The following is a 24514-nucleotide window of genomic DNA, read 5'->3' on the forward strand; positions in this document are numbered from 1 at the left end:
TCTAATATCCTAACCATGAGATACTCATATTTGTTTCCTTGACAATACATTTTGAAGTATTTATTATTTAGATTAATTAAGAAATACATTATTCATCTGAATAATGCCACTGTGACCCAGAAAGAAGTAGAACATTCAGACAACCTTTAACTATTAAAAGGCGTGTTTTCCATCCAAACAAGTAGGTAATTAACAGCGTTTCATGGGTTTATAATGTGGTACCTCCTGCCAATCTTGAAGCAATCAGCTGAAATTCTCACTCTCCATTTACCAATCTGAGAGATTCCACGAGGAGAAAATGTCAATACATTAATTACAGTCTTTTAAACAGAAAGGATGAAGACCATATCTGCATTTAGTCAAAGAAATTATTTGTTCTATAACTTCTTAGTTTAGTGTCTATCCACTTCCACTTATTATTTTTTTCTTAAGAATCTCAGTTAAACAGAAGAAAAACTTAAGGCTTAGTTTATCAGTACCAATAGCTTGTTGTGATCACAGAAGGGTAACGTAATAGCTTAGTTTGGCTCCTTAGATCTACATCATGTTATTCATTAAGACACAATGTAAGTAATAATAAAGTAATAAATCATGTAATCATTAATTACCCAGGCATCATCACATAACAAATACTTAAAACTCACTCTTTTAGATCAACCTGACAGTTGCCATATATGGTAAGTAGAATTATGGGCCCCCAATGATGGCCATATCCTAATCCCTAGAACCTGTGACTATGTAACGTGCCATGGCAAAGAAAATTTGCAGGTGTGATTAATGGTACAGACCTTAAAGTGAGGAGATTATCCTGAATTATCTGAGTAGGACCAAGCTAATCACAAGAGCCCTTAAAGCAGAGGATATTTCTCAATGAGAATCAGGGAGAGTGAGTGTCAGAGATAAGCCATGAGGGAAGAGGCAGGAGAGATTTGAAGCAGGAGGGAACTCAACCCACAGTTGTCGGCTTTGAAGAGGAAAAAAGGGAACCACAGGCCAAAGAATGTAGGCCGCCTGTAGACACTGAGAACAGCCCTCAGGCAACATCCAGTAAGATAATGCAAACCTCAGTCCTACAACCATGAGGAATTAAATCTACCAACACCATGAATGAGCACAGAAACAAGATCTTCTCCAGAGCCCTCTGGAAAAGAACGCAGCCTTGTTGGCACCTTGATTTTGGCCTTGCATGGCTCTAAGAAGATATTCAACCAAGCCTGTCAAATTTCTGTCCTATGGGAACGGTAAAATAATTAACTGTATTGTTGTAAAGCTGCAAAGTTTGTGGTAATATACGACAGTAGCAACAGAAAACAAATATATTATGTTAGGACACAAATAAATGCATTTATTCTTACTTCTAAAGGGAAATGTATGTAAGCTGTATTAACCAGTGCTTACAATTTACCCAACTGGCTGTTGTTTAGGGTTGCCCATAAGTATTCTAAACTGGCTTAGTCATGCAAAAAAAAAAAAAAATTGTTTCTTGTTGGTTTCTTGGGCATTAGAAAGTGCAAAAACCATCAACTCAATACAATATTATATACTATAATTTAATTATGAAAACAGCAACATATAAAAATGAATGACATATAAATAAAGAAAAAAACAGATAAAAAGTCTGTATACTATCAGGGCAACAATGCAAAAAGTAATTGCTTGAGGTTTGAGTGCCAATAAAATACAGTACCTCCTCCTGGGTTCCAGATTGTGGCAGATACTACAGTTTAGTTCACTCAGCTCCACTCAGACCCCCTTACAGATTGTCTTACTGTTGCCAGAAGTTGAGAAGCTAAAAACTACATTTCCTCAATTCCCTTATAGCTGGTGTACCACACATGAACTCATTTTCTCTCTCAGTTTATATATCTCATGCTAGGCAATGGAGTGACAAAAATGAGTAAGACACAGGCTCTGCCCTCAAGGAGCTCAGAAAATAGGAAGGAAAGCAGAGATATAGAGAAATAATTACAGAATAATAACAACTTTTATACGAGAGGTATTAACACATAGAGTATTATGAGAACAGGAAGAGAGATCATTACATCCTCTGCCTGGAGGCATAATCACAGAAGGCTTCGCAGAGAAGGTAATCTTTCAGTGGGAAAAAATTGAGGGTTTCCAGAGAAGAACTGGTGAAAATGATTTCAGGAAGAAAATGCAACTTAAGAGGATGCAATTTCTGAAACATGGCAAAATACAGGAACCTTAAGTGACTCAGCAAAGCCACAGAACGCAGCATAGAAACAGAAATAGCAGGACGTGAGGATGAAAGAAGGTACAGGTAAGCCCAGCAAGAGACCTATAAACCACCACGCCAAAGAACCTCCATTGTCAAGTAGAGGGAAGGGAAAGCCACTGGAAGGCTTTAAACAAAGGGAGTAACATAATCAGATTTGTGTTTCAGTAACATTACTCCAGAAGCAAGAATCCAGTTAGGAGACTGGTGCCTCAGTCCCAGCTTAAAATAATTAGGGACTGAATTGAGGTAGTGACACTGGGAACATAATGAAGTTATCATAAGGTATTTTCCAACTAAATGTATATATTACATTTAAATGTTTTTATCCTAATTCATATAAATGTAAAAAGGGCCGAGATAAATCAGACAAGTAGAGAAATTCCATCCAATCAGCTAACAAAGAAAGTTCAAGATCACCAAGCTGGAACTTAGTGGAGATGTGGGAGAAAGAAAAAAAAAATGGAAGGAAAGTCAGTAACAGATAAACTATAATTGTTTGTGAAGCGAGGTTAGATACAGTGGAGGTTAAAAAAAAAAAGAGCAGTGCAAGTTGTTGAGGAATACAGAGGACCAGATTCATACAGAGAAGAAACAATGACCTAGATACATTATTTACCAGCAGTAAAGTCCAGCATCTTGTTTATAATATATAAGAAACATAATGGCTACCATTTATTAAACACCTACTGTATGTCCAGGACTGAGCTAAGTGTTTTATACAAGCATCCCTAAATTTTACAGTAACACTATAAAAGTGTTAAAAATTATAATACTACTTGACACAAAAGTAAACTGCGGACCAACTAAGTTAAATAAGCTGCCTACGGACAACTGGCCTAGAGGTGTCTCCTCCTGCTCTCTTCTCCATTTTTTTTTTTTTTTTTTTTTTTTTTTTGAGACAGAGTCTCGCCTGTCGCCCAGGCTGGAGTGCAGTGGCACAATCTCGGCTCACTGCAAGCTCCGCCTCCCAGGTTCATGCCATTCTCCTGCCTCAGCCTCCCGAGTAGCTGGGACTACAGGCGCCCGCCACCACACCCAGCTAATTTTTGTATTTTTAGTAGAGATGGGGTTTCACCGTGTTAGCCAGGATGGTCTCGATCTCCTGACCTTGTGGCCCGCCTGCCTCAGCCTCCCAAAGTGCTGGGATTACAGGTGTCAGCCACCGCGCCTCTCTTCTCTGTAACCCAGTTTGGCATCAAAGTGTTCACTTGTTCTTTACAGGATTTTGACATGCTGGCAATATTACATGCACATTTATATTTGTATTTATTTAAGCTCATTTATTTTTCTGTGTTATAAAACTAATACAAATTCACTAAAGATGGTTTGCAAACTCAAAAAAAAGTATGCAAAAGAAAAGGAATACTATTTATTCACAGCCCCATGATGCAAAGACAATTACGGCCAGCATATATTCTCCTTTCCTGTGTTTAATCCATGGTATCCTTTTTAAACAACCTTTCATTGATGTGTAAGCCACATCAAATGACTGTATGGTTTAACAAATTTTAACAGGCTATGTAACAAGCCCTTAGGCAAAGAAACATAACATCACCAGAATCCTAGAAGCTCCTCTTGAGCTCACTTGCAGTCACTAACCCTGCCAAAACAAAAACTATCCTGACTTGCAGCAGCATAAATTAATTTTCTCTATTTTTATACTTTATATGAAAGAAATCATGTACTCTTTTGTTCTGATTTCTTCCACTCAACAAACATTCATTCAGATTTTAAGAGTAGTTAAAGACTGTTCAACTCCACGCCTGTAATCCTCGCACTTAGGGAGGCCAAAGTGGGAGGATGGTTTGAGGCCAGAAGTTTGAGGGCAGCCTAGGAAACACAACGGGACCTCATCTCTCTAAAAAGTAAAAAAAAAAAAAAAAAGTGTTCAACTCATTACTATGTCACATCATGTTGTAATAAACATGCCAGAACTTATTTATATTTTCTTCTATTAATGTGCATTTGGGTAGTCCCAGATTGAAGATAATACCAATAGTGCTGCCCTGACATGCTGGTAATTATATTTTGAGTATATACTTAGCAGTGGAATTGCTAAGGCATAGAATATACGTATGTCCAGATTTAGTAAATAGTGCCAAATATTTTCTAAAGTGGTTATTACACTAGCCAGCAATTGTAAGAGTTCTGGTTGCTCCACATCCATGCCCACAAATGGTATTTCATGTCTTTTTCATTTGAGCAATTCTGGTAATTATGTAATGGCATCTCTTTGTGGTTTTAATTTGTACCTCGCCAGAGACTAATGAGTTGAATACCTTTCTGTATATTTTGGGCCACTTGAATACATTCTTTTGTCAAGTGTCTGTTTGAGTCTTTTGCCATTCTTCTAATGGTTATCCATCTGTTTTATTCACTTACAGAAGCTCTTTATATATTCTGGATACACATCCCTTATTAGATACATGAATTGTGAATATTTGCTATTATTCTGTATATTACATTTTCATTCTCTTAATAATGTCTTGTGATTAACAGATGTTCTTAATTTTAAATTAGTCCAATTCGTCAGTTTTTAACTATGACTAGTACTTTTTATATCATATTTAAGAAATCTCCAGCCTAGCAACAAAGCAAGACTCCCATCTCCACAAAATAAAAAATAAAAAATTACCCAGGCGTTGTGGCACATGCCTCTAGTCCTAGCTATATGGGAGGCTGAGGTAGTAGGATTGCTTGAGCCCTGGAGGTTAAGGATACAGTGAGCTGTGATCATGCCACTGCCTTCCAGCCTGGATGACAGGGATCCTCATTTCAAAAAAAAAAAGGAAATCTTTGCCTGTTCCAAGATCAAAAAGATGTTCTAAGTTTTCCTTGACATGTAATATTTTTGCTGTAAGTAAAATCTTAAGACAGTATCACACTTCTACCCACTCAAATATTATATGCATACTATTAATGCACTTACCATAATATACTGATATTTACTTTTTTGTTGTTCTTTCCAACTAGACAGTGAGCTATTCAAGATCAGGGACACTATTCATTGCTATAGCCTCAGAGTATGTGAAAAATCTCTATTGCTTGGATCTATACATAGGTGTAAGAAGGCTGGTTTTACCATGCTGTTTAAATGTTTGAAGATATATTTTCAAAGGTCTCATTTGTGGTCAGGCGTGGTGGCTCACGCCTGTAATCCCAGCACTTTGGGAGGCTGAGGTGGGCAGATCACGAGGTCAGGAGTTCAAGACCAGCCTGCTCAACTGGTGAAACCCCATCTCTACTAAAAACACAAAATTAGCCAGGTGTGGTGGCACACACCTCTAATCCCAGCTACTCCGGAGCCTGAGGCAGGAGAATTGCTTGAACCGGGGAGGCAGAGGCTGCAGTGAGCTGAGGTCACACCAATGCACTCCAGCCTGGGCAACAGAACAAGACTCCATATAGGAAAAAAAAAAAGTCTCATATGTTGTATTCAGAGTGGGTAAATGTTATTTAAAAAAGATTTCATGTCACATTTTCAATTCCTGTTCATCTTTAGAATCTTCTAAATTGAGAGGATGTATTGAATGATTTGAAAGTCATCAACTAATCCAAGTATAGAACTGAAAATATAAACATGGTAAGAATTATGGCACTTAAGCAGAATACAACTTCATTTAGAGGTAAATGAAACCAATTGAAAAATATCAATAAAAAATGCAGGCTAAGGCAGCACAGTGGCTCATACCTGTAATCCTACTCTTTTGGGAGCCTGAGGCAGGAGGATCACTTCAGGCCAGGAATTCGAGACTGGCCTGGGCAATATGGCAAGATCTCATCTCTACAAACAATTAAAAATCAATTTAATTGTTTAAATCTTATATTTAATATTTTAAAAATTAAATAATTTTTTTGTGGTGGCATGTGCCTATAGTCTTAGCTACTCCAGAGGCTGATGAGGGAGGACCACTTAAGCACAGGAGTTTGAAGCTGCAGTTAGCTATAATCGTGCACTTCAGCCTGGAGGACTCAGAGGGAAAGGGTGGGAAGAAGATGAGGGATAAAAGACCACAAATTGGGTTCAGTATATACTGCTCGGGAGATAGGTGCACCAAAATCTCACAAATCACCACTAAAGAACTTACTCATGTAACCAAATACCACCTGTTCCCCAAAAACCTACAGAAATAAAAAGTTAAAAAATAAAAATAAAAAAAAGAAAAGAAAAATGTAGGCCACAAAACAATGATTCTATTTCATAAAATGGACCTAAACTATGCTTCTGTCCAAATGGATGGGCTAGTTCAAGATAGGAAACTTAAAATGTATGAAAGTTAAGTTTGTTTCAGAAGATAAATGAAATTCACATGCTCAGAAATGTATGTGATAAAAGGATTTTCTGTAAGAGCTTCTCCTAATGAGAATCACAAAAGAGAAAGTGAAATGAAAGGCTCATTTGGACCACAGAAGCAACATTTAATTTGGGGGGCAGTCTACCAAGATCATAGTTTAACCAGAAACATTAATGAAGAAAATAGATTTCTTTTAACTTCATATAATGGAGAAAGCAAAAAGAGGTTAGGCAAAACTTACACCCAAAATGATTACTACTGCCACTTTTTATATTCATAGTGGCACACTGCTAATTAATTTAGAGTATATAACAGCAGAAATAGATGAAACCTCAAAACCAAGTCATCAGTTCCCAGCATAAAATTTAACATGAAATTTCATTAGTGTCAAGTGTGCTACACAGCTCAAAGGTTAGCTTATTAAGCACTAATAATATTTTTCAAATCCTGTAACAACAGACACCATCACCAAACAAGTTCACAAGAACACGGATAGTTCCATGTGTCAAATGTGACTCACAGGAAAAATATTGTTGGTTAATGACTATGACAAATTATCTATTTGGGAGTAGCTTTCTCCCATGTCTGGCAATAAGGGTTAATTTCTGAGAAATCTATTGGCCTACTGAAAACTGAGCTGTTGGCACATATAAACTAGGCAAGGATTACAAACAGTTTAGGTTGAGTTCAACCACTACCACTCTCCTCCAACATAGCCTTAAATAACCCAAAGTACTTCCCTCCACCTAACCCTTACTTATAGCAAATTTCATCCGAACTCAAAATACTAAGCATGCAATCCTTATTACTGGTGATACTACTTTTAGAAATACTTGTCAGAACAAGCAACAGAAAAATACTCTGTGGAGTAAATCACTCTAAAGTCTGACTCTGCTTCATCTCATCTGCCAATTAGCAGGCAGGGCTACAGCTCAGCTGCTCTCATGTTTAGGGGCCATGGACTCCTATACATGTCTCATGGAAGCTGAGCCCTTGTCCCCAGAAAATTTAACAAACATGCATGTGCACTCACATGAATACAAACACACACATACACACACACACACGCGCGCGCACACACACACACACACACACACACATATCAAATTAGGTATACTGGCCAGGTGCAGTGGCTCATGCCCGTAATCCCAGCACTTTGGGAGGCTGAAGCAGGAGGGTCGCTTGAGGCCAGGAGTTCGAGACCAGCCTGAACAAAATATTGAGACCCCCGTATCTAAAATAAATAAAATAAAAATTAGCCAAGGATAGTGGCATGCACCTGTAGTCCTAGCTACTTGGGGGGCTGAGGCAGAAGGATCACTTAAGCCCCGGAGTTCAATGATGCAGTGAGTTGTAACTGCACCACACTGCACTCCAGCCTTGGTGACACAGCCACACCCCGTCTCTAAAAATTTTTTAAAAATTAATATTAGGCATACTACTTCAGGGGATTTAGAGGCCAAACCCTTCTTGGATCTCCTAGAATTCTTGGATCCAGATTATGAAAACTACATTCTGGAAAAATAGAAGTGTATAAAGTATATTTTTATTTTCTTTTTTCCATGCCCAATTTTTAAAATTACTTTTGATAAATGACTGGGTTCTAGATGAACCCACAAAGTAAGTTTACTGACCACATAATTTGGCATGCCTACTATATTTAAGACTCGGCACTAGGCAACAGGATTACCATGACAATTAAGATATGACCCCTATTCCTAAGAAACTGATGGTACAGTAGGGAAGAAAGGAAAATAAGGCAATTTGCCTTATTTCACCAATGAACTGAGAAATTATCAAATAGGATCCCATTCAAATATTCCTCCCCATTTAACAGCAGAACTTATCCCCACTCATCACATCCATATCTTACTTTCCTCATTTACTCATTCATTCTTCCACAAATATTTATGACACCAACTTGTGACAGGGATTGTTATAAATTCTGGAACTATAACACTGACCAAAATATGCATAGTCTCTGCTACAAAGAACTTACAATCCAGTAAAAGACAAGCAAAAATAAATATAAAGCATGTCGGAAAAGCCTATCAGATAAGTTTTATACATATTGATATGAGCTAGAAAGAAAATAAAGCGGTGTGACGGGGTGAGAACACTATAATAACAGAGAGAAAGAGCAGGGAAGATCTCCATGAAGTGACATTCGAGCAGACACCTGATGGAAGTGAGAGGATAAGTCATATGGATACAGACATTTGGGAAGAACATTCCAGGTCAAATACAGCAAGTACAAGGATCCAGAGGCAACAGCTTGCTGGGAATGCTTAAAGAATGGCAAAAAGGGGAAAAAAAAAAAAAGCCAATATGACTAGAGTCAGCTAAGCAAAATGAATGTGTATATTGGGGGCAGGAAAGAGGTGGAAGGAAAATAAAGTCCAACATTAAAGCCTAACAGTGGAGAAAAGAGACCATGGATGTCCTTGTAGATGATTGTAAAGCCTTAGTTTCTACTCTGAGTGAAAGGTTTTGAGAAATGTGTCATGATCTGATGTATTTTGAAAGAATCACTCTGGCTATATAGCTGACCATTGACGATAGCAAGAGCAGAAGCAGGGAGACAAACAGGACACTACTTTATGACTCTAGGGGAGATATGATGATAATTTGACCTGGTTGGTAGCAGTGGTGATGGTAAAATGGAGCCCAATTCTGAGTCCACTGTGAAAGGTAGGTCAGCAGGATATCCCAAAGAGGAGGAGAAGAATCAAGGATGACAGCAAAATATTTATGGTGCGAACACCTACAAAGAGTTCTATTTCATGACATGGTAAAAACTACAGAAAGAAGGTCATTGTTTGGCGGGATGTGGTAGGTGGGGAGAGGAAGAGGGCTGAAATCAGTAGTTCAATTTTAACATATTGAGATTGGGTTGTCTATAAGAAATTAACTACAGATGTTAGGTTGGCAGCTGTACATTCAAGTCCGGAACTCAGAAGAGAGGTCAGGGCTAGAGCTATTAAGCAGGGAATCATCAGCACAAAGTCGATCATTTCAAGTCAGGATAATGTATGAATGCATCTACGGAATGAGTGTAGACAGAGATGATGTTTAAAGACTATGACCTAGGGTATCTAACATTTAGCTGGGGAGATGAGGACAAACCAGCAAAGACAATGAGACACAGTGGCCAGTGAAGTCTGAAAAAAACAAGATGACTGAGATATCCCTGAAACAAGTATGTCAAATGTTACTTATAGGTCAAATAAAACAAAGACTGAGATTTGACCCATGAACTTGGAACAAGAGGTCACTGGTGGTGACCCAGGCACAAGATATTCTGGTAAAATGGTGACAAAAGAAGGCCCCATGGAGAGTAGATGAAAGATAATGAGAGAAAACAAAAAGATGTTACCAATACTAAGTATAAAGAAATGTAGGAAATATCTATCAGAGTGGTACATTTTAGACCCTACAGGGCTAAATAATACTATGGCATTTCCTTAAAAGTAAAAGGAAACTGGCCAGGCACAGTGGCTCACACCTGTAATTCCAGTGCTTTAGGAGGCCAAAGTAGGCAGATCACTGGAGGCCAAGAGTTCAAGGCTAACCTGGCCAACATGGCGAAACCCTGTCTCTACTAAAAATATAAAAATTAACCAGGTGTGGTGGCACACACCTTTAATCCCAGCTACTAAGGGAGCTGATGCTTGAGAATCGCTTGAACCCAGGAGGCGGAGGTTGCAGTAAGCCAAGATAGTGCCAATGCACTCCAGCCTGGGCAACAGAGCGAGACACTGTCTCAAATAAATAAATAAATAAATAAAAAGGAAACTGTTAACACCCACAGATTACACTGTAACTAAGATAGAAAACTTGAATGTATTATTTTTTGGAAAATGTCTTTTGCAAATGAATTTAAATAGCAATTAATAACTCAATAAATAACAATAGATAAAAAATGTATTGTTTATTACAAACACAGTTATTTTAAAACATAAAAAAATATATCAGAAATGCATGGGCCTTATGAAGAAACAGCAGGATAGAAGAAAATAAAATTCTAACAGTGGTGCTAAAAGAGGAAGCGACTACTATAAACTTTGTGAGGAATGGAAATCTATGATGTAAATTTGCCAATCTAATCAAAATCATGATTCACACTCCTGCGTATCAAGCTATCAAATAAGTAAAGATATTATCCCAGAAGCATGACAATGAGTAAAGTATTTCCTTCTGTGGTCAGAACTATATGCTGACTAAAATGCAGAAATGGATGTTCTGAATTGTGTTGGCACTGTGTTACCATCCAGATCACTGATGTCATGATCACTGTAAACTGAATCTTCCACAGAGAACACTCATCAGGCAATATTGTCCAAAAAACAACTAAACAAAAATTAATGAGGACATACCATGCTTCCAGTGATGTGCTGGTATCAACAGTAAACAAAACAAAGTGCGCCTTTACACAAAGTTATAAAAATAAACCACAAGAAAATAGGAAATTACCTATCCCAGGAGCCCATTTCTACCATTTTATTGCAGAACAACACTAGCATGAGTATGAAAAGATGTGTATGTAAAACGCATAGTGCAGTTTAGTTTAAAATAGAGAAAAGTTGGACACAATCTAAATGTACAAAAGCAAAGTAAACAATAAATAAAGCATACAATAAATAAATAAATAAATAAATAAATAAATAAATAAATAAAACAATAAATCATGGTACATGCATCCAGTGAATACCATGATGCCATTATGTAAATGGTCTACATGGAATCACAAGGGCAGATTCAACAACACATACCGGTATTACATGAAACAGTAAGCTGCAAAATAATATATGCAGTATGAATTCATTTTAGTTCACAAAACAAAATAATAAACCTCCAGGAGACAGAGGAGAAGCTATACAGAAAATCTGTCTGTACTTAGGAATATGGAAGGAAACATATGAAATTAGAAATGTTTATATCTAAGCAGTGGGATTCATGGGGCTCAGAAAGATCAGAGAATAGAAAGATCAGAGGGAGAAAAAAGAGAGAACTTTGTCTTTCACATATATTAATGTATTGCTTTATTAAATTATTTTTATATTTTAAAAAAGCAGAAAGTATAAAGTTACACATATATCCATGTATCTATTTTATCATACATGTTTCACATCTAATTTCTTTTACTTTCAAGAAATATAGTGTGCTGGATAATGTCAATATCCCTCATTTCCCTATAAATGAATTATTAAAATTAAAGCTTGCATTATTTCTGTAACTAAAGAAAACATTATAAACTCCAGTCAACATGGGATGGTAAACTCCTGTTTGAGTACACTAACTGGAGAAAAATCAATAAAGCAATAATTATAACAAAAATTCAGCCCAAATAAAATTATTTCATTTAAAACTTCAAAATAATTCATTTGCATCTTTGTGTGTACTAAATGTGAAGTTTAAAATCTACTAAGAAAGAATAAGTATCATAAGATAAAGAAAACAAAACAAACATGATTCTATTGAGTTAATTTTTATGTGTGATACGAGGTAAAGTTCTAATTTCATCTTTTTACAGATGGCTAGCCTTCAAGTCTATACTTATTTCATAAAAGGGACAACTTATTCTTACTTAAATAAGTAAATAAATAAATGTAAGCACTAAAAACTATAAAACTTTCAGAAAAGAAGCACAGGAGTAAATTTTTGCAATCTTGGGTTAGGCACAGATTTCTTAGATATAATAACAGAAGTATAATACATAAAAGAAAATATTAATAAACAAAACTTCAGGAACATTAAACATTTTTTGTACCTCAAAAGCCAGCATTAAGAAAACAAAAAGTCAAATATACACTGAGAGCAAAAATACTTTAAAATCATAAATCTGAAAAAAAAAAAAAACACGTGACTGCAAGGTGTTAAAAAACAAAACAAAATAAAAAACCTCTTACAGCTCAACAAGACAAATAACCAAGTTAAAAAATGGGCAAAATATTTGAACACCATTACATTAAGAAAGTATAAGAATAGCCAGCCAATAAGCACATGAAAAAAAAAAGAGCTCATCATCCTTAGTTACTTGGGATATAAATATCAAACAAATATCATAATGAGACAGCACATATATAGGAATGGCTTTAATAAAAAAATTCTATCAAAAAGCCAGTTAAAAATAGACTGCTAGCTGAAATAATAAGAAAAAGAGAGAAGAATCAAATAAACACAATAAAAAATGATAAAGGGGATATCACCACTAACGCCACAGAAATACAAACTACTATAAGAGAATACTATAAACACCTCTACACAAATAAACAAGAAAATCTAGAAGAAATGGATAATTTCCTGGACACATACATACACAATCACAAAACTAAACCAGGAAGAAGGTGAATCCCTGAAATAGACTAATAATGAGTTCTGAAATTGAGGCAGTAATTAATAGCCTACCAACCAAAAAAAGCCCAGGACCAGATGGATTCACAGCCGAATTCTACCAGAGGCACAAAGAGGAGCTGGGACCATTACGTCTGAAACTATTCCAAACAATTGAAAAGGAGGGACTCCTCCCTAACTCATTTTATGAAGCCAGCAGCATCCTGATACCAAAACTGTGCAGAGACACAACAAAAAAAGAAAACTTCAGGCCAATATCGCTGATGAACATCAATGCAAAAATCCTCAATAAAACACTGGCAAACCGAATCCAGTACCACATCAAAAAACTTACCCACCACAATCAAGTTGGCTTCATCCCTGGGATGCAAGACTGGTTCAAAATACAAAATCAATAAATGTAATCCATCACATAAACAGAACCAATGACAAAAACCACATGATTATCTCAATAGACGCAGAAAAGGCCTTTGATAAAATTCAACATCCCTTCATGTTAAAAATTTTCAATAAATTATTAATGGAAAATATCTCAAAATAATAATAGCTATTTATGACAAACCCAAAGCCAATATCACATTAAATGGGCAAAAACTGGAAGCATTCTCTTTGAAAACTGGTACAAGACAAGGATGCCCTCTCTCACTGCTCCTATTCAACACAGTATTGGCAGTTCTGGCCAGGGCAATCAGGCAAGAGAAAGAAATAAAGGATATTCAAATAGGAAGACAGGAAGTCAAATTGTTTCTGTTTGCAGAAAACATGATTTTATATTTAGAAAACCCCATTATCTCAGCCCCAAAACTCCTTAAGCTGATAAGCAACTTCAGCAAAGACTCAGGATACAAAATCAATATGTAAAAATCACAAGCATTCCTTTATGTCTACAACAGATAGAGAGCCAAATCATGAATAAAGTTCCATTCATAATTGCAACAAAGAGAATAAAATACCTAGGATACAGTTAACAAGGGATGTGAAGGACCTCTCAAGGAGAACTACAAACCACTGCTCAAGGAAATAAGAGAGGACACAAACAAATGGAAAAACATTCCATGCTCATGGATAGGAAGAATCAATATATCATGAAAATGGCCATAGTGCCCAAAGTAATTTATAGATTTAATGCTATCCCCATCAAACTACCAAAGGAGAAACCATCTAGCCAACACAATCCTAAGCAAAAGAATCAAGCTAGAGGCATCATGCTACCTGATTTCAAACTATACTACAAGGCTACAGTGACCAAAACAGCATGGTCCTGGTACCAAAACAGACATATAGACCAAAGGAACAGAACAGAGACCTCACAAATACCACCATGCATCTACAACCATCTGATCTTTGACAAACCTGACAGAAACAAGAAATGGGGAAAGGATTTCCTATTCAATAAATGGTAGTGGGAGAACTGGCTAGCCATATGAGGAAAACTGAAACCGAACCCCTTCCTTACACTTTATACAAAAATTAACTCAAGATGGATTAAAGACTTAAATATAAAACCAAAAACCATAAAAACCCTAGAAGAAAACCTAGGCAATACCATTCAGGACATCGGCATGGGCAAAGACTTCATGACAAAAACGCCAAAGCAATTGCAACAACAGCCAAAATTGACAAATTGGATCTAATTAAACTAAAGAGCTTCTGCACAGCAAAAGAAACTAGCATTAGAGTGAACAGGCAACCTACAGAATGGGAGAAAATTTTTGTAATCTACCCATCTGACAAAGATCCAATATCCAGAATTTATAAGAAACTTCAACAAATTTACAACAAAAAAAATAACCCCATCAAAAAGTAGGCAAAGGGTATGAACAAACACTTCTCAAAAGAAGACATTTACACTGCCAAGAAACATATGACAAAAAGCTTAACATCACTGGTCATTAGAGAAATGCAAATCAAAACCATAATGAGATACCATCTCACGCCAGTTAGAATAGCGGTTATTTAAAAAGTCAAGAAACAATAGCTGCTGGCAAGGCTGTGAAGAAATAGGAATGCTTTTACACTGTTGGTGGGAATGTAAATTAGTTCAATGATTGTGGAAGACAGTATGGCAATTTCTCAAGGATCTAGAACCAGAAATGCCATTTGACCCAGTAATCCCATTACTCAGTATATATTCAAAGGAATATAAATCATTCTTCTATAAGGACACATATACACATATGCTTATTGCAGCACTATTTACAAAAGCAAAGCCGTGGAACCAACCCAATGTCCATCAATGACAGACTGGATAAAGAAAATGTGGTACATATACACCATGGAATACTATGCAGCCATAAAAAGGCATGCGATCATGACCTTTGCAGGGACACAGATGAAGCTAGAAGCTAACACAGGAACAGAAACCAAAGCACCACATGTTCTCACTCATAAGTGAGAGATGAACTATGAGAACACATGGACCCAGGGAGGGGAACAACACACACCAGGGCCTGTTGAGGGGTCGCGGGAGAGGAGAGGAAACTTAGATGACAGGTCAATAGGTGCGGCAAGCCACCATGGCACACATATACCTATGTAACAAACCTGCACATTCTGCACATGTATCCCAGGACTTAAAGTAAAATTTAAAAAAAAAAAAAAAAAAGTCAGTTAATAGCATACATTAGCAAGGACGTAGAGAAACTGGAACCTTAACTTATTCCTTGTGGAAATGTAAAAAATGTGCAGACACTTTGGAAAACAAAAAGTTTGGCAGTTTCTTCAGATGTTAGACATAATATAACAAACAATGCAGAAATTCTACATCTAGAGAAATCAAAACATATTTCCATACAAAGACTTTTACATCAATATTCAGAGCAGCATTATTCTAAATAGCTAAGAAATGGAAACAACCCAAATGTCCACCAACTGGTGAATGGAAGAAGTAAATGCTGGCCAAGATACTGTAATATAACTGACATTCTGCTCACTTTTATTTACATATTTCTAAACAATAATTTTACGAATTCAAACTAGCTCTATACTTAGCCCATGCTCAAGTTTGTAACATTAATTAGTCCAGTCGTATAAATCTGTAGCCACTTAAAATGCTCATAACAAGCTTTCCCACAGTGCAAATGATTTTTTAATGGGAACCTTGTATACAATCCATTTCTAACTCTAATTAGATTTATCTAGAAAAAACACCATTGGTTAAGTGATATACCTAATACTAGCTAAACAAAATGTTAATATACTCTAAGTGGTAGAATACTGTTCCATCTAAAAAGCATAATGACCAACATTAATGAGAAATTGGAAATCTGTAATTTTGGTAGTTATTCACAAATATGCATTTTGTTCTATTTATAGACAAACATCCTGTTCACAGGGACAACAGCAATATCTTCAAACTTGTAGGCTCCATTTGTACTAACATAAATGCTACTGCATAACAATTACATCTTTATTTTGCTTGGATATATAAATAAAAGTCATTATTTTCACAAGTGAAGTAATGAAAGTCTTAAGTATTAAAGAAGATTACACATAAAGTCATCTCTCATTTATGAGCTATAATTTAATGTGGTTATTATATCTACTGTTTATGTGTAACACACAGCATCTTATAGCGAAGCACTATATTTTAACCTAATAATAGTAGCTATAACATTCTGAAATGTGCCTCATAAATCAAAGCCATAATGCGTGCATTGAGGGTTTGGACTAGCACTTCATGAGATCTAGGTCTATTACAATTTGCTGAAAGGGGACAAAGGCACACAGGAAAGCTTTTAAGGAGCTTAAAAAGAAAAGCAAAAGACAATCATTTTGGAAGAACTCCCTTTCCTTGCTAAGTGGAACTTGTAGAGGACTACCAGTGGTCTCCTTCATTTACCGACGGGATTTAATAGAGTAACATGTGCCCACTTGCAGTAACACAGCATGGCCCACTGCAAAGACGCCACCAAGAGGCCAGGCTGACACTTTGTAATTCACTGTAGAAGCAGAAAACAGAAGTCCCCAAAGTCACAAAAGGCTTTTCACAAATTTTGGAAAGAACGAGCGGGTTCCAAATAATTCATAAAGCTGAGCTTAGCAAACACATTGCAATTCCATGCTCAACAGAAAAATGATACACTCCTCACACTGGCCAAAACATCACAGCACCTCAGTAGCACCACATGATGACTGAAAATCCACTTCCTAATTCATTTTAGGAAAAAAAAAAAATCCACTTCCTAATTTATTTTTACCACTGACTGATCATTATGCAGTTGGTGTTTCCAACTGAGCTTTGTGAAACGTTAACTAGGCATTCGCTAATTGAGAAGCACAATAAGCACACAAAGATAGATGGCATACCTCCAGTGACCAGACAATACCACGTCACACCATAAAGTGCTAAAATGGAACAGTGAGAGAGAATGCTTAGGGAATATAGACAAGGGGGCAATTAAAGACTCAAGGAAAACTTCACAAAGAAAATACCTCATATGGAAGGGATAAGAGCACAAGACAAGCACAAGAGCACAAGATAAGAAGTGTCCTCCAAACACTCTATAAAATAACACTAAAGGCATCAAAGAGCCTGCACAGAAAATGGTGATATGTTCCCCACCACTGGAACATAATAGATGTTTGAAAGGCATGAAAAGGGATGATGCTGGAGGCAGGCAGAGTAGGAGATGTGACTGGACAAGTTGTGGAGGGATCAGAGGTTCAAAAGGAACAAAACTTCGGATAAAGATCTCATGAAAAGTAGGTGTTCAATTGGACCTTGAAAGACAACTCCTCCTAATATGTGGAACATTTAGTGACCCATCAGCTAGTATAAGAACTGTTCTGAATCCCACAGAGAGAACAGCAAAGAAATGTAATGTGTTTCCACATCCAATGAGGGAAAACAATAGTTGCTATTCAGTACAACCACAAATCAAAACATGTCAAAGGACGAAGTGTATCCACATCACTCTAGGACCCTAGAAAATGCTATGGCTGCCATCTGAAGGGAGTGAGTGCAACAACAACAAAAGAAGTCCACTGCCTGCAGTGATGGCGCTGAATGCCATCCTCCACTGAATGGTGCATCTTCTAGAGCTCTGATGTCCAGTCTGGTAGATAGTAGCCTCATGTGGTTATTTAAATTTAAATTAAATAAAATTAAATACAATTTAAGGCTGGATGCAGGGTTCACACCTGTATTCCCAGCACTTTGGGAGGCCAAAGCTGGTGGATCACTTGAGGCCAGGCGTTCAAGACCGGTCTGGCCAACATAGTGAAACCTCATCTCGAAAATAAATAAATTAATTAAATACGTTTAATTTCAAATGTGATCCCTTAAGTGCACTAGTGATATTTCAAGTGCCCAATAGCTCTGTGTGACCAGTGGCTACAATGATGAACAGTGCAGGTACGACATATTTCCTTCACTGAAGAAAGTTCTATTGGCAGTGCTGTCCTAGAGTCACCACTGCAGGAGGAAGAGGCAAAAATTCCATTGGGGCAAAAAGTAACATTACAACCCTCTTTGAGATAATCAGATTACTTAGTATTGAACTGGAAGTACACATGCATATTAGATCCATGTTCACCAAATTAAATTTTAACATTAAAAAAAGAGTTGAGAAAGGGGTAGTTGCATATATTCTACTCTGGGCAAAAGCTAAGTATCTTTGCCCTAATTCCATCAATAGACTCCACAACTGAAGATTTGTACCAGAGTTCTAAAAGTAACTGTAAAGTACACAAATACTAATGACTTTGTCAAGATGGATACAGCAAAAAAAAAAGTTAGTGCAGTTCACTTACCACAATAGGTGCCTCCCAAAATAGTTACAGGAAAAATAAAGGACATTTTACACTGTAAAAGTGAAGCTTACCATTTGACGGAATCTCACGAAAAACCAATCTATATAGAGAATCATCACATCTTAATTTATCTAGCTGGGATGTCAGAAACTGGGCCACTGTCTTTGATCTAAAAAATGCTAATTCTATGTTTCTGGAAACAGTCCTGAAAAGTTAAATTCCCTGAGGCAAACACTGACCAAAAGAAGACAGGTTTCAGGGGGCATACTCTTCCTCCTTTGTCTCCCAAGATGGAAGATCCTGAAACACATATAGACTTAATTGCTTCAGACAATTTTATTCATAAGAATCTCAATGAGGAAAAGGAAAACAACGAAAATCCAACACAAAATAAGCAAGAGAATCGAACAAGCACCTCAAAAAGAGGATCTCTCCTGAGCTATCTCCATCTCATTAGTAATCAGAAAAATATAAATCAATTACTTAGATATCATTAAACACTTGGGATAACAGACAAAGTTTAGGAAACCAACAATAGCAATGTCCTGAATTGGAGTAACTAGCAATCCTGTACACTACTGTTCAAAGTCTAATTGGTAAAACAAAAGAAAAGCATTTGGCATTATCTATTTAGGTTGAATTATATACATATCTCACAATGCACATTAACAGTGCTAAATATATGCCTGAGAGAACTGTTTGCCCATGTACACTAGAGACATCTACAAACGATGACAGTCACATTATTTTTAGTCACCAAAATTGAAAACAAACCAAGGTCAATGTTCATATGAATAAACTGTACTATGCACACCGAAATTAATTTCTACATGGCAATAAAAATGAATAAACTACTGCTGCATATAACAGCATGAATGGATCTCACAAACATAACACTAACTATTTCTATAAAATACAAAAACAGGGAAAACTAAACTATCATATTGAGGGTATGTATGGTACGTATCAACATTATTTAAAACAAAAACAAAAATCACAAAGATCTGGTTACCAGGATTAGTCAGGACAGTGGTGATCTCCGGGAAGGGAGAGAAAAGTTATAAGGAATGAAATACAGAAGGCTGGGCATGGTGGCTCACCCCTGTAATCCACGCACTTTGGAAGGCTGAAGAGGGTGGATCACTTAAGGTCAGGAGTTCGAGACCAGCCTGGCCAACATGGTGAGACCCCATCTCAACTAAAAATTCAAAACATTAGCCGGGTGTGGTGGCCCTCACCTGTAATCCCAGCTACTTGGGAAGCTGAGGCAGGAGAATCACTTGAACCTGGGAGGTGGAGGTTGCAGTGAGCGATCACACCACTGCACTCTAGCCTGGCAAAAGAGTGAGACTCCATCGAAAAAAAAGGAAGTTTAATAAGGAGAGGGTCTGGGGGATTTGGAAGGTGGTTAGGTACTGCTTCTTTACCTGTAGTTTCATGGGTGTCTTCTTTATGATAATTTATTCAGCTGGACATTTTTGGTATACTTTTCTATATGAATGTTATATTTCATACACGCATACAAAAGCTGAAAAGAAAAGTGGTCTGCACACACACACACACGAAACCCCTCTCATCCACAAGGTTAGGTAATCCCATTTTATTCCACTCTCAGCCACCTTTCAAACTCCTCTCCCTCATTTTAACTTACCTCTTGTACTGCTTTACTAGTTAATGGTGAAGCACTGATATTTTCCCCTCCTTCATGATGGATCTGGAAATTCACTCTTTGATAAAGAATCTAAAACAAGAATAGGCTATATGGTAAAGGAGTTACGTTTTTAAATTTACTTCTCATCACAATATAGGCTTGAAATTTAAAAAGTACATTTAAAAAGAAAATTACCTTTTCATAATGATTAGTTTTGGTAACAGACTTCAGGACTTCACAGACAGGTAAAAAAGGATGCAGTAGTTTCAGAAGTGGGGATCAAGTGTGAAAAAAACTGATATACAATGTAACGAATTGTTACAGGCAGTGTGTATGTTCGGGTCTAGAACAACCTCAATTCTTGCCTCCTCAGAAGAAAAAATTTGACTGAGGGGCATATGGCAGAAAAAGAGACTGAGGGGAGTTTTAGAGCAAGAGCGAAAGTTTATTAAAAAGCTTTAGAGCAGGAATGCAAGGAAGGAAGATACACCTGGAAGAGGCCCAAAGGAGGGATTTGAAGGGCAAGTGCGGGGTTTGACTTTTGGCTTAGAGCTTTACATCCTGGCATACTTCCAGGTTCTTGTGTCCCTTCTCTCCTGATTCTTCCCTTGGGGTGGGTTGTGCACACGTGCAATGGCCTGCTGGCGATGGGAGGGGAGTGTGCACAGTGTGTTTACAGGAGTTGTACGCATGCCCAGCTGCAGCATTCTTCTCTTCTCTGGTGGAATGCCCTCACAGGTCATATGCCAGTGAAACTCCACCATTTTGCCTCTTAGGGAACATGCTTGAGCTCACTGGGCAACTCCTGAGATCTTATCAGGAAGCTGCTGATCACCAGTTTCAGGGTTTTTTTTCTACCTATAGGGAAACTGTCTTTCCCTGGTGCTGGCTGCAACCAATTATTATTTTACAGAGGCAGTGTGACAACTGCTTGACCCATCTGATGGTCACCTGACTTTCCTAGTGGGGTGTGGGGGCCCTCTCCTGTCTTGCTCATGTCTGCCTGACTAGCTACCAACTGTAAGAGAATGACTATGGGATGAAAATGTGAATTCTAGAATCTCCTCATACATTTAACAGTGTTTCTCCACAGGGGCACTATCCTCTCCTATGCAGATCTATCCTGTGAATTTAGGAAATTCAGCATCTCCCCCAACCAAAGCCCACCCCAATTCCAATTTCCAAAGGATCCCTGAGGGAATGGTTGCTCCACTGGCTTTAACCCATATGATTTCTGATATATTTTACGTGACCATTTAGCATATGTTTAATTCACAACACTAACTTTACACATTATTTTCAATAATTTCTTTCCAAATATTACTTTCTTTCTTTCTCAAGGCTGTCTTGTATCCTTTCTTCCTTACTGTTATAAAGCCAGCAACATTATGTTATGTCCTAATATTTTCATGTCCCTTTTCCATAAGTGACAATCTAGTTTTCTTCCATAAATTAAAATTCTCATACTATTTTTTTAAATGACCACATATCTCAGATACACACACCCAACAACATGTACTTCATACAGGTTAGGATTTCCTTTATCGAAGGACTTACTTCTGTCTGCAGAGAGCTGCTAGCTGCCAAAAGAAGTTCAATGCTGCTAGGAGGGCAATGTGTCAAAGCAAAAGCCATGAGCTCTTGACGAGTGGCCAAGTCCTGGTAACCTTCTGATTGTCCTAACTGGCTACAAACATCCCAACTTTTAGGATAACCTGCAAAATTGGCAAGGAAAAAAAATGATTCCCAAAAGAAGAAGAATATTCAATCTAAGATGACAAATGCAATGGCTTCCTGCTCAGGTCTTGTGGTACCAAAGCAAAATCACAGTCATTAGTGACACATTATTTTATAAGCAGAAACAGATAAGAATCTAAGCTAGGAAAGATTAGGGTGGTTTATTATCCAGAAAGTTCAATGCTACTCTAGACAAGTGTTTCTGACAAACTCTGTTAAATTTTAGATTAACTGACAATAAATGCAAATAATCTACTGAGATTTGGTGTTCTGTAAAAAGGCAGCCATCTGAATTCAGAAGACCTGAGGACCTGGTCCAACCATGCTACTTAGCACTCCTGTGAGAGCTTTAAGAAAGGGCCAAAAGTATCACAATTCTTTTCCTACAAGGACAATAATAACACCTTCCTCTTGGGTTGTTGAAGGAATTAAGTAACATTTGTATTTAAAAGCACATATAAACTGCAAAGTGCTAGAAAAAGAGACATTATGATAGATCCTCATACAGAATCACTCACTTTATAGATAAGACAGACATCTAAGGACAGTGACTGAATCACCCCCCAACTCCCAGCAGGGATATTTTTCCTATATATTATACTCTGAATTCTTAAAATATATTTTTATTCTCATTTGAAGGAATTCCAGCCTTAGGCCTATTTATATAAGTACAAAACTTGTAGTACAGAATAATTTTTTCTAAATATGTGAAGTAAAAGTTAATTCAGATATTACCCTTACCAGAATAAAATCATTATAAAGCTCTCCATATGAACAATTTAGATCAGTACATTTTCACAGAGAGCCATAGTTATTCTAAATTTAATGTTGCAAAATCACTCTGTTAATATTATGGAACACAGCTCATTTATGAAAACAATTTGCTAATGCTGAAGTTGTAAAATATTGAATATTTTTGGAGAGTTTTAAATGTTTTCATAGATGTAAAGCCAAAGATCCTCTCTGTGACCAAAGGTAAATCAGACTACCCTGAGCCCTCTTCTCAGCTAGGCCTTAACCTTGGCCCCCAGCCTTGCTAGGCTGCATACTCCAGTTTTAGCAAAAATCCTACTAAGTCAGTTTAGCCAGAATCCTCAAATTCTCAAGGACTGATCAAATTACTTATCCCTCAGCGGTGATATCTGATGATCCTGGCCGGCCTTCAGCAAGGTCCTATTAAATCATTTTAGCAAGGATCACCCTGCCCTTGATGTCTCCTCTTAATTTTCTATCCACTGACGCTTCAGTCAGCCTGTTGGCTACAAATGTCCAGCTGTCCTTGTTGTATTCAGAGTTGAGTCCAATCTCTCTCCCCTATTGCAGTGGTCTTCATACACATCACAATAGTCCTTGCTGTTATTACCAAGTGTCAGAATAATGTTTTCTTTAACAGTACACATGCAAAAGTTGCACAAATCATTAGTGCAGAGCTCCATGAGTCATCATGAAGTGAGGCCCTGCATTTTAACCACTCTCTATTAATACATTGATAGTGGGTAGAAAGATGTGTTTGGGCCTTCACATATTCTTCACATATTCAAGCATAGCCATGGAAAGTTGACAATTTACTACAGAGCCCATGATAAGAAAACAACAACAACAACAACAAAAAACTCCCTATCACACTGAAGAATGTGTTCCTTACGTGAGGAATTATTCTACAGTAAAATCTGATTATCCTGCAGAGACTTGAATTTGAATTTCAATATGAAGAATTTTGGAGTTGCAAACCACTTCCCAATTTCTCAACATCAGTTTGAAAAGCACAGTGCTATCTGATATGGTTTGGATCTGTGTCCCCATCCAAACCTCATGTTGAGATGTAATCCCCAGTGCTGGAGGTGGGGCCTTGGGAGAGGTGATTAGATCATGGGTGCAATTTCTCATGGTTTAACATCATATCCTCTTGGTGCTGTCATTGTGATAGTGAGTTCTTGTGAGATCTGGTTGTTTAAAAGTGGGTAGTCCCACCCCTGTCTCTCTTTTTCTTCTGCTCCAGCCAGGTAAGCCTCCTGCCCCCACTCTGCCTTCTGCCATGAGTGAAAGCTCCCTGAAGCCTTCCGGAGGCAGATGCTGCCATGCTTCCTATACAGCTTGCGGAACTATGAGCCAATTAAACCTCTTTCCTTTATAAATTACCCAGTCTCAGGTATTTCTTTATAGCAGTGTGAGAACGAAATAATACACTATCTTTAAAAAAAATTAAAGAATGGAAATACTGACTATACAGACACAAACTAAATAATCTAAAAATTTAAATTTTCTCTTAGATAACAAATACAGGAAATGGCACTGAAATATTTTACATAAAATTATTTTTAAATTACGAGCATGTTTTTAATAGGGACTAGAAAGCAAAATCTCAAAATTCAATGTCTGAATCTGTTAAAATGTTTATATTAACATATAAGTACACAGCCTATATACTTACCAGTGCTCATAAAATGTATCTCAAGCCTCAATGTGGCTGGCTTACCAAGCAGG

At 37.1% G+C, this 24514-nt stretch overlaps 1 protein-coding gene across 1 annotated transcript in view; it reads right to left on the reverse strand.

Annotated features, from left to right (window-relative positions):
• The window catches only part of NBAS (NBAS subunit of NRZ tethering complex), a 388176-nt gene that overhangs the window by 164451 nt on the left and 199211 nt on the right, over positions 1-24514 (reverse strand). Inside the window, exons 34-35 of the mRNA XM_032172256.2 lie at positions 21851-22008; positions 20294-20383 (exon numbers count right to left, since the gene is read on the reverse strand). Coding sequence (XP_032028147.1) covers positions 20294-20383; positions 21851-22008 — 248 coding nt within the window. The remainder of the gene's footprint in view (positions 1-20293; positions 20384-21850; positions 22009-24514) is intronic.

This window comes from Hylobates moloch, unplaced genomic scaffold (genome assembly GCF_009828535.3).
Source record: "Hylobates moloch isolate HMO894 unplaced genomic scaffold, HMol_V3 SCAFFOLD_13, whole genome shotgun sequence".
Taxonomy (NCBI): domain Eukaryota; kingdom Metazoa; phylum Chordata; class Mammalia; order Primates; family Hylobatidae; genus Hylobates; species Hylobates moloch.